This window comes from Musa acuminata, chromosome BXJ2-10 (genome assembly GCF_036884655.1).
Source record: "Musa acuminata AAA Group cultivar baxijiao chromosome BXJ2-10, Cavendish_Baxijiao_AAA, whole genome shotgun sequence".
In the NCBI taxonomy this organism is placed as follows: domain Eukaryota; kingdom Viridiplantae; phylum Streptophyta; class Magnoliopsida; order Zingiberales; family Musaceae; genus Musa; species Musa acuminata.
Window position 1 is genome coordinate 25,797,670 of NC_088347.1, and position 11,580 is coordinate 25,809,249.

At 40.3% G+C, this 11,580-nt stretch overlaps 1 protein-coding gene across 1 annotated transcript; it reads left to right on the forward strand.

Annotated features, from left to right (window-relative positions):
• The first annotated feature begins 3,327 nt into the window (after window positions 1-3,327).
• On the forward strand, window positions 3,328-10,590 carry LOC135624708 (chaperone protein ClpD2, chloroplastic-like). The gene is made up of 12 exons (XM_065128600.1): window positions 3,328-4,409; window positions 5,232-5,392; window positions 5,505-5,734; window positions 5,817-5,925; window positions 6,008-6,138; window positions 6,512-6,613; window positions 6,700-6,981; window positions 7,583-7,701; window positions 7,794-8,088; window positions 8,398-8,631; window positions 9,867-10,100; window positions 10,225-10,590. Exons 1-12 carry the CDS (start codon window positions 3,739-3,741, stop codon window positions 10,537-10,539), a joined length of 2,883 nt encoding a protein of 960 aa, XP_064984672.1. The 5' UTR covers window positions 3,328-3,738; the 3' UTR covers window positions 10,540-10,590.
• Window positions 10,591-11,580: the final 990 nt, after the last annotated feature.

The window sequence follows — 11,580 nt, forward strand, 5'->3', positions numbered from 1 at the left end:
AGTATTTTAAGGTGATATATATAAATCGTATTAAATGATATGCGTAAGACAGATTGATATACCGCACATATCGTTTCATATGCCATTTGTTGTAGCAAAGGACCATTGGACTTTGCGGCCCAAATAGAAAACCACAGTGCACCTTACTGTTGGAAATACAATGAACGAAGGCCATCTCCAGCTAAAGGAAACAGCTCTGACGACACTTGATCGATGTCAGGGGAATCGAATCGATGCACGTCGAGCGGGTCGCAATGAGAAGAAGGGAAAGACACAGAAAATTATGGGACCAGTTTGACGGCCAATCGGATCTTTTTTCTCCCCTAAAGGCTTCTGCTAACACCATCATAGATATTTGAAATAGCGAGGAGGCCCACCCATCATCGATGGGCATCACTCCACTAGCATCCGATGGTAAGCGAAGCGTCTGTTAATAATAATGGAGAGAATATATGCTCCGTTTTTCAAAAAGCTGTCGCATTGTCAAGTCAATTTTGTTTTTTATGAGAAGGGAAACTGAAATTTTATGACGACGCAAAAATTATCTATTTCAAACCCAAGTTAGGTAACCTAACTATATATTCATCAAGCTTTAGATCAACTGTCATTCTTGTCCCGCAGGTGGCCTACCTGTGGATAATGGTGAAATTTTAATGTGACTAACATTTTATCATCACAACAAGTTTTAGCAAACGTTACTATTTTATTGTCTAATGATTAATTAAGGACAGAAGTTAGGCCATATTACGTTCCCCGTGTGATAGAATACACGTGTGGAGAAGCCGACCCACCCTGTCACGTCGGTGTTATGTTCCATGCGGGCTAAAACAAAAGAGCGGCAAGTCGTCCACGTCGTGCTCGACCGGGCGAATAAGTTCCCGGGTTTCCTCACATCCGAGAATAATAACTTGCGGCATGCGCCCGTTCTCATTTCGCTCCGACTTGGTTTGAGACACATGATTTTTGTCTCGATCGTGGGATTACAACATTATTCTCAGTGATCAGAGATCACATTTATTCCCGTGTTTATCCTTCTCGTCGTGCATCACGAGCACGAAGAAGCAATTATTGGTGGTTTTATTACGTTCGAAGACAGGATTTGATTTAAATTATTCTAATATCAATTGTCTGACTATTACCGGCATAAAAGAAACAAAAAATTATCTTCTTGGAACTCTAATCAAAAGGGTCATAAGAGTGTTACCAATTAAGCTTACCTCAAATGGTAGGTATCTTCTGTTCCGATTAGGGAAAAAAAGAAGGATTAACTAACTCATGCTATATATCTTTCGTTCTTCGGGCTGTAATTATTATCTACAGAATTCAATGTTCACATCATTTGTTAGGTCGATAGGGAAACGACGGAATTGTGTATAATACTTTGACGACGATCTCAGCTGCCTCATCTGCGACTATTGTATTGTCGCCAAATTTAGATTGACTATGTCTCTGCGAAATTAGCGGGCAGTTGGACATCCCAAAATGGTCAACTCGGAGTCCAGCTATCGGCAACCGTAGGAGGATGAGGTGGCAGCATGTTGGGGCATAAATCCAGAGACGACAGGTCTGAACACAATCCTCGATAGATCGATCTGATTCGGTCCGATCGAACCGTCGACGAATTCTCCACGAGGTGAACCGACATACCTACTCTCACAACTGCTCCATGGTGAATTGGCGCCCGTTTGTGGGATCGTATGGCGATGGCACGAGTTGGGAGAAACCAATCGGCAGATGTTATTGGAGTTCAGCAATCCATATGAGGCTGGCAGGTGTTGGACAAAAAGGATATGCTTTATTATGGCATACCGGCATTGGTTTCTTGGTTTTATTGTCGGCATCGCCATCCATGGTCGGCCTTGAGAGCAGCTGCTCTCCACTGCATGGGAAGGATAGTTAGGTTGTCCGCAAGCAACGCTCAAGTAGCTGCTGCTCTAATCGAACCGTGTAACCTATAGCCATGGTTGTGGGTGGGCGACGAACTCGACAGATTCGGATGGCTGATGATGTCCTGGCAAATGCGTCGTGTGATGGGTGTTCTATAGAACGAACTAGCTCGTCCGTCCTACCGCGCAAAGTTTGTTGCCTTATGGATGATGATTGGATTGTTTCCATGAGTTCTCTGCACCATAAGTTTGGAAGCTTATACTAGGAAATACTACACATGTATTCCTCTTTCTCTAGCATTCTTAGGTGTAACGTGTTGATGTACTCCATCCAGCTTATGATCAGAAACGAGGGAAGTACTCGGGAGTTCGGCAGATAAGCCGCTCTGCCAACTCCATCCATTCACAGCACCGCGGTGACAGTCATTCCCTGGCGAGTGAAACCGGTGGTGTGGGAGCAAGACACGAGTAGGAGGATTCCAAAGAGTTTCCTTAGACCTAATTCTTATCGTGCGTCAACAGGTCACTGGATAACTGGGAAAAGGGAAAGAGATGTCCAAAAATCATCGCTCTTGTGTTCGGGAAACGAAGAGGAGGAACGTCATTCGCCTGGCCCCTTCGAGACAGCCAATAATGCCTAACGCATATCGTGGGCACTTGCAAGATGTTTCCTGATGTTATCTTGCCTTCATCACTGCCCTTATAATGCTTGATTAGATTCTTAATATGGTTGGCGGAGCAGGCCGGTATTATGAATAAACTGTGAATATTCCCACTCACACAACCATCACATCATAAAAAATATAAGGTACCAACAAATAAAAAATACAAGAAATAAAGGTGGATAATAGGCATGGTCTTCCAACGTCAGACTCTTTCTCCTCACTCTTCTTCCACCACGAGAGGTACACTGAGATGAATGGATAGAGTGAAAAGTGAAGCGCAACCTCTAATGTTCTTCTAGCGTAGGACGGGTCCATCTTCCTAAAATGCGATTGCCGACATCGGAGAAGAACAACTCGGTTATAGTATCCATCCATCATCGATCCACGAGGTAAGGAAAAGTGTCCGTGCAAGCACACGAGTAAGCAGTTCTTCTGATCATGTGGGTGGGTGGCTGGTGGAAGGACGATCTGCGTGCGTCTTCGTTCAGGACCGGAGGGGAGAGTGCAGGGCATGGCAAGATAACGAGAGTTCCATGGGCTATCGCCGCTACGGCGTGGCCTGGTCCGTCAGGGACTGGGCTTTTAATCGGAGCGACCGCGAACACTAGATTGCCTACTAAATGGGTCCGATCCCTGATCTGAATCCAGCCACAAATTACACAAGATACGGCCGGTCACTGGCTTTTGTTGGAAAACACAAAAAGAAAGAAAGAAAAAGGAAACAAACCTACGCGCGATGACTATCCCTGGCGTGCGATCCCCCTCCTCCCGACGGTTCCTTATCGGTCCCGACCTTCGTTTCCTTATTCCGACTGCAAGAAGCCCTTCCCTCCTCTCCACTCCTCTTCTTCCACCCACGTAAGGTGTAACGAGACAAGCATATCAGTTATACGGGAGAAAAGAACACTCACTTTCTCTTCTCAACTTGTTTGGAACGAGTCGCCGATCGACAGCAAAGTATATGACGTTCAGAACTATATGCGAACAAAAGAGGAGGGGAGGCTGTAACGCCAAGCGAAAGAAAGAATCTATTGTCATGAGAATATATCATCTTCCGCGAAGCGAAACTAATCATCGTATTCTCCGCCAACCATCGCTGCTCATCCATTCTGCCCGCCCGCCTCCCGCCAAATTAATTGTCTTGCTTTACCCCTCCAAAAGAAACAGAGAAAAGAACGTTTTAAGTAATGGAGGCGGCGTGCGCCTCTTCCTCCGCTGCCTCCCTCCTCACACGCCACACGTTACGCCCGTCCTCCGCCCTCCGCCACCCACTCGCCGTCACGGTCGCCGCCACCCATCTCTATCCCTCCCCCACCGTTGCCGGATTCAAGGCCTCCTCCTCCGCCTCCTCTCTAATTGACCTCCGCCGCTGCCGTACCACCTCCCTCCCCCTCCTCTTGCCCTCCTCCCAGCGATGCCACCAGCGCCGGCCGCCGAGGAAGGCAATCTCGGCGGTGTTCGAGCGGTTCACGGAGCGCGCCATCAAGGCCGTCATCTTCTCCCAGCGGGAGGCGCGGGCACTCGGTCAGGAGATGGTCTTCAACCAGCACCTCCTCCTCGGCCTCGTCGCCGAGGACCGCGGCCCTGGTGGGTTCCTCGGATCCGGAATCACCATCGACCGCGCCAGGAAAGCCGTCCGCACCATCTGGACCGAGGCGGCCGCCGCTGATCCGACGCGGATGCGGCCCCCCTCCTCCGGGTTGGCCACGGACGTGCCCTTTTCCATCAGCAGCAAGCGGGTGTTCGAGGCCGCGGTCGAGTGCTCCAGGAACATGGGCTCCAATTTTATCGGTCCCGAGCACATAGCCATCGGTCTCTTCAACGCCGATGACGGCAGCGCTGCACAGGTGCTCAGAAGGTAGTACAGTCTCCTACCTCGCCTGCACAGTGCCAACCACCATCATATCAATTGATGACATGGAGTAAAAGGATTATCAAGAACCAGTATTTTTTCTAACCTTAGATATCCAAGTTTTCATATTAAGATCATCACTGACTAACTCCACCTCTCAATCAAAGGAATGGATTCTTTCGTGTGTTCCGCCTTATTTAAGCTCACTTAACCAAGTAATTTTAGCGATGTTTATTCCATGCCAAGCAATTAATCAAGTTTACTGTTTGAGGAAAGTGTTGTAGTGAAAAAGCAGAACTGTGGTGTCTATGTCAGAATAGAAGAATGAATTATATTTCATTTGAAGAGATATTACTTATCTTGTATGTGGAAATGCGGTTGACCGAAATAATTTTGCAGCACAAGAACACATAGATGGATACTGTAAGTTTGATAATTTTGCATAGAGCTGTAGAAACCTGGTCAAAAGAACAAATAAACCAAAGCACACTCATTTGAAGTTGCACTAAGCTCATGGTGGTAGAATATTACTGTGGCAACGGATCTGCAGGTCAGTATTTTGTGATAAAACATCATGAGTACTAAGTCGAGCTTATAACATACATAACATTGATCCTATGTGTAGGATTTCTTTATATTCCTTTACTTTAGATGATAACAATGATATTTAGTGCTAAGATTTCTCTTAAAAAACAATTGCTTCATAAAGATACTTCATACTGAATGTTTGAAACATTTTCTTCCAAACTTTCTCAAATAGATTCGATAGTTGAAGCACCAGTTTCCATATAATTGAATGATGATTTAATAAGTGGTTTATTATTTTAGCTTGGGAGCAGATCCCAGTCACTTAGCGTTGGTGGCACTTTCTAGACTCCAAGGGGAGCTTGCCAAGGATGGTAGAGAACCATTGGCATCATCTGGCAAGATACAAAAGAAATCTCCTGCTGGAAAGCCTGTGAGTTTGAAGTACCCAGAGAAAACAAAAGGTTGCTGGTCCTCTTCAAGAGCCATAGACATATGATGTCTCATAATAATTGCTTCTTGAATATCTTGCGATAAACAAAGTCATTCAACTTGTCATTCTTTTTTTTTTCCCAGAGAAAAGTCTGTTAACTCAATTCTGTGTGGATCTGACTGCTCGGGCTAGTGAAGGGCTTATTGATCCAGTAATTGGCCGAGATACAGAGATTCAAAGGATTATTCAGATCCTATGCCGAAGAAGAAAGAACAACCCAATTCTTTTGGGGGATGCTGGTGTTGGAAAAACTGCAATTGCTGAAGGATTGGCTCTTCGTATTGTTAAAAGAGAGATTACTTCTTTTCTTGCGGTGGGCTTGCTTTATGATAAGAATTTAAATTTGTTTGCTCAAATTACATGAACTAACAACTCTAGGTTTTTCTTTTATGCAGGCAAAACGCATATTGTCACTAGATGTGGGCTTATTGATGGCAGGTGCTAAAGAGAGGGGAGAATTGGAAGCCCGGGTTACTGGTTTGATTCGTGAAGTGCGAAAATCAGGTTAGCTCGAGCATCATTATATGAATCTTGGCTATATGAATCTTGTGTTTTGAGATCATTATAAATGTTTGGCCTAATGCAGGTGACATTATACTCTTTATTGATGAGGTTCATACACTTATTGGTTCTGGGATTGTTGGGAGAGGAAACAAGGGTTCTGGTCTGGATATTGCTAATTTGTTGAAGCCTTCCCTTGGTAGAGGTGAATTGCAGGTATAGTTCCCCACAATAATTACTATTACCACCAAAAATTTTCATGTTGATGCCACCTAACGTCCACATTCATTTTAATTCAGATAAACGAAATATCAGTAGAGGACCACATTTATCTGGATAAAAGAACCTCTTTTTCAACTCATTCTTATGTGGTCTTTGTGTTTCTAACCTGAATTTGGTTCTGTATTTGCTATATTTGTATCAATCAAAAGTGCACCTGCTATAAAGTGTTGCAGCTTTTTAGGGGACTCACCATTTTTTTTTCTCCACTGGAGAAAATCTTAGAAGTAGATTTGTTGACAATCTGTTTATAGTAGTCTGATTTTGAAATTTTCCTGTATGTTGATACTAAATCAGTTGATGTATCCAGTGCATTGCATCCACAACTTTAGACGAACATAAGACACACTTTGAAAAGGATAAAGCTTTAGCTCGCCGATTCCAGCCAGTGTTTATAAATGAACCTAGCCAGGTATGCTAGGTGTTCTTCCTTTTTAATCTTCTTGGTTTTGTTTTCTTTCTCCAATATTTATTTATTTTTCACTTAATATGCTATAGGAGGATGCTGTGAAGATCTTATTGGGTTTGCGTGAGAAATATGAGACTTATCACAAGTGCAGATTCACTTTGGAAGCCATAAATGCTGCAGTGTATCTTTCAGCTAGATATATTCCAGACAGACATCTTCCTGATAAAGCAATTGATCTGATAGATGAAGCCGGTAGTAGAGCTCGCATGGATGCATTCAAGAGGAAGAAGGAGGAGCAGATTTCTGTGCTCTCGAAGTCACCAGAAGAATACTGGCAAGAGATTAGGGCTGTCCAGGCAATGCATGAAATGGTAACTTTACTGATCAGTTCCAGTTTCAGTTTTGGTTTTAGTTGGTTTCGACAGTTGCAATGTTTTCAAGTCATGTTTTACATGAAATGGTAAGTTTACTGATCAGTTCCAATTTCAGTTTGGTTTTAGTTGGTTTCAACAGTCACAATGTTTTCAGGATATGTTTTGGTCATTCTTGTGTCATAGACAGTAAGGATTTCTAGTAAAACTCAGATTTGAGAAAATACTAGAAAAAAAGGTTAAACAAAGTAAATTTTAATGCATTATAGGTGATACAAACATCCAATTGAATTCTATGGCATTTCTATATATTATAAACTTAAAATAGTATAATCTGAATGGCAGACATAAATAAACCAAAAGTACAACTTCATTTGGAGTGGTATGAATGATTACCTTGTAACTTTAATAAAACAAGTAAATGCTATGGTATCACGAGTTAGTGAATATATTGAGATGGTATCTCTGTTAGCCTTATCCTGATTTGAATTTCAATTTGTACATTTGTGGTAGATCATTTTGATGAAATTAAAAACCATGCCTTCCTCGAGTTGTGTTTTTCTGTTCAATGGTAAATGGTGAAATTCTGTTTACCATTCAGGTATTGACAAATAAGCTGAATTATTCTACGGATCTTAGAGTCACAGATGAATCGAAAATTATGGGTGATGTGAAGGATGCTTCAGAGTCTTCTATTTCCTCTTCGCTAAATTATGATGAGTGAGATATTTCACTTTTTTATATTTGTGACACAATGGGCAGCCATAATCCTCTGAAAGTCCACAACTATTTCCCTTGGGTCTATGATGCAGACAGATTACCGTTGGACCAGAGGAAATAGCCACAGTTGCTTCTCTCTGGTCAGGAATCCCAGTTAAGCGGCTCAATGCTGATGAAAGAAAGCTTCTAGTTGGCTTGGATGAAGAACTTAAAAGGAGGGTAATCGGCCAGGATGATGCTGTTAGTGCCATTTCTAGAGCTGTTAAGCGGTCACGTGTCGGCCTAAGTGATCCTGGCAGACCTATTGCTGCATTGCTCTTCTGTGGCCCAACTGGAGTCGGTAAAACCGAGCTGACAAAAGCTTTAGCGGCATCCTACTTTGGATCGGTATTGTCCTTTCCCCCTCATCTCTGCCATCTATCAGTATGCATATCAGAATAGCGAGTTAGTTATTTTTACCATTTGGATTACTATATAGGCACTGGATCCTTCAAATGGAAGATGAGTTCCATAATATATGTAGTAGGTAGCCTTGTCGAATATGCAGTTGAATAAATTGTATGGTTTCTGTTTTTATGTGAAAAAAAACAGATTTAAGATGATCATTTTGTGTTGCAATAGCCATGCGAGTTTTTCCATCCATTTAAACTTTGCTGCATCTTGGCTATGGTCTGATATGGTGTTTTAACAAAAAAGGAGGAAGCCATACTCCGCTTGGATATGAGCGAATACATGGAGCGGCATTCTGTGAGCAAGCTAATAGGATCTCCGCCTGGATACATTGGGTATGGAGATGGTGGTACCTTGACTGAAGCAGTCAGGAGAAGACCTTTCACAGTAATATTGCTTGATGAAATAGAGAAAGCTCACCCTGTTATATTTAATATCCTTCTCCAAGTGTTTGAAGATGGTCACCTGACTGACTCTCAGGTTGGTGCTTAAAGATTGTTAACCATAAATTTAATTAATGATTTGTTGACGTTGTCTTTCTGCTGCTCTATACTTTTGGCTTTATCTACAAAAGCTTGTCAAGTATATTAATGTGTTCTTGATTAAAAATTTAAGCGGAAGCTGCTTTTTAATTTTTGCAGTAATTAGCACGATGTCACAGTTATTCATGTCCTGTTTTTTTGTTTTCCTATGTCCCCATGTGATAGGTCCAATATTTTACCTGCAACTACGTTTATGACTTACTTGATCAACAACTGACATAATAACAGTTGAAACTTGTTACAAAATACTTTCATGCATAACAAAACACGCTTCACCGCTTTATACGACAACAGCATAGTGAAGTTCTCAGGATCTCAATACTGTGTGTGAAGTTATGAAGTTATAAATCCTGAGACAGTAGTATTGTGATCCTTCTGCATCTTGTTGAATGTCGACAATAGCATGAAGATTTTCTGAACCTTAATTTTATTATTGGACATCTGACCGTGTGCTTCATTGATCTTGTCTAATGGACCAACATCTTAACTAGTTGACTACTGCAACAAATGGAAGTCATTTATACTACCAGACATGGATGTCTTTAATTAGCTGTCACTTGTCATGCATTTTGTTGCATAATTTGTCAAATCACCTTAAGTTAGGAGACACTAAGGTATATGACACTGTATACGTTTCTAGTTTTATTTGCTATCTGCTGGTGCTTTTAGGTCCTAAATGATATTGATGCATACTATCAGAATGAATTCATGACAAAAGCCCACTACATGTTTGTTCCCTAATTCTCGCCACAGATAATTAGCATCTGTCATATATTTCAAATAGGCATTTTCCCTTTATATATCTTATCATAGCATGATGCTATCTTTGTGAATTATCTTTATGATGCCCACAGAAATTCTTTATTCTTTCTTTTTCTCTATTTTGATGAACATGAAGAGCTTAGTTACTACTATTTTTGTCAATTGAATTTACCAGGTGCCATTGACTATGGGCATGTGGTTCCAAGTATTCATTGCTTGCTAAGTTTTTCACCCTTCTTTGCCATGCAATATCTTGTGATATCCTCTGATTGTTTTTCCTATACTTCACCCTTGTATCTAAAAGGTCTTATATCATTTTCTTCTGAGATAGTTAAGAACTCTGAAATTTAAGAAGTTGTTTGTGTTGCATGAAATATATTCTGCCTGTAGTCACTTCTCCATGTTCAATAGGGTCGGAGAGTTTCATTCAAGAATACATTGGTTGTCATGACATCCAATGTCGGGTCAGAAGCAATTTCCAAGGGCAAACGGAGCATCGGTTTTTTGATTTCAAAAGACGAGCAGTCTAACTCATTTGCTGCAATGAAAGCGTTAGTGATGGAAGAGTTAAAGGCGTATTTCCAGCCTGAGCTACTTAATAGAATTGATGAGGTCATTGTCTTCCGCTCTCTTGAGCGAACTCAGGTTTGTTCTTAGCTTGTCAATGTTACTTTTAATTTTAGATTTACTACAACACGTAGATTTAGATTTGTCAAGTTGGCATTATCTGTCATTATAATATACTCAATTTATCACAATCCTTTTTCAGATGATGGAGATTCTCGATATAATGCTGAAACAAGTGAAGAGTAGGCTTTTGTCTCTCGGATTTGGTCTACAAGTATCTGATGCCATCAAGGATTTGGTGTGTCAACAAGGTTTTGACAGAAGCTACGGCGCAAGGCCTTTGAGAAGGGCTGTCACTCGGCTCGTCGAGGATGTGATTAGTGAGGCAATTCTTACGGGAGATTACAAGCCTGAAGACACTCTTATGCTTGATGTTGATGCATCGGGAAATCCCGTCGTGAATCGAATACCCGATCAGACCATCCACCTGTCAGATGTCTCCTCACCATTCCAGTGATTTTGTAAATGTCATATAATTCTATTCCTTCACCCATATAATTAATAATTATTTTTTTTGTGTAAATGCCATTTGCAACCTGTATATATGTAAATAGCAATTAATAAAAATTATTTTAATATTGAAATAATATTAGTCTCGACCTCACGGTCCATTCCCTCGTTTTAGCTTAGGGCTGATGTAGAAAAGATTTTTATTTATTTTTTTCTTATTTCCAGGTATTTTTGATACATACATTATTATTATTATTATTATTATTATTATTATTATTATTATTATTATTATTATTATTATTATATAGGATGATTTCGTAGAAAGCCTTATATTTTTATCCTTTTTCCTGTAAAGGGAACTTAAGTTTATAATTATATGCATGCATTATAGTTTTTTCCTTTTTTTTGGTTGGCCAAAATTACTCTCAGTTACACTTTTGTCTTGTCTTTTCCGGGCTCGTTCGGTGTCAGTTTGAACCAAACCAAACGTTGCTTACAAATACCTAAATGATAATTATTTTATTTATTAAAATAAGTATTTTCATTGATTTTAGCCTAAAAGGTTAAATTTATGCTTTATTTAACTTTATCCGATCTAAGTTGAATTTACAATCATTTGAATCAAAAATCACTTGAATATTATCACAGAAGATTTAAAGAAAAAAGAATTTTAGTAATCCGACTTGCGTTTTCTAAAAATTCTCAAATTTTATTAAAAATTAAAAATAAATTACAAAGGATTAAAATATTTTTTTATTTATTTTTATGCCTTTAAAATAGATATTTTTAATAATTCCAGTCCTTGCAAGATTGAGTTTGTGATTTTTTAATTTTAAGTTTTTTTTTTAAATTGAAGACCTGAATATATTAATTTTGAATTTCTATTCGAAAACAACGTGACATACCTACTAATTTTTTAAGAAAAATTTATAAATTTTTAGTAACTTCAAAATGAGTTCTGTCTGGTCACGGTTTGACTTTGACCAGTGCTTGATGTTTGTGCTCGACCACATGGTCAAAATCTTAGTTTCCGCAACAACTATGCCCA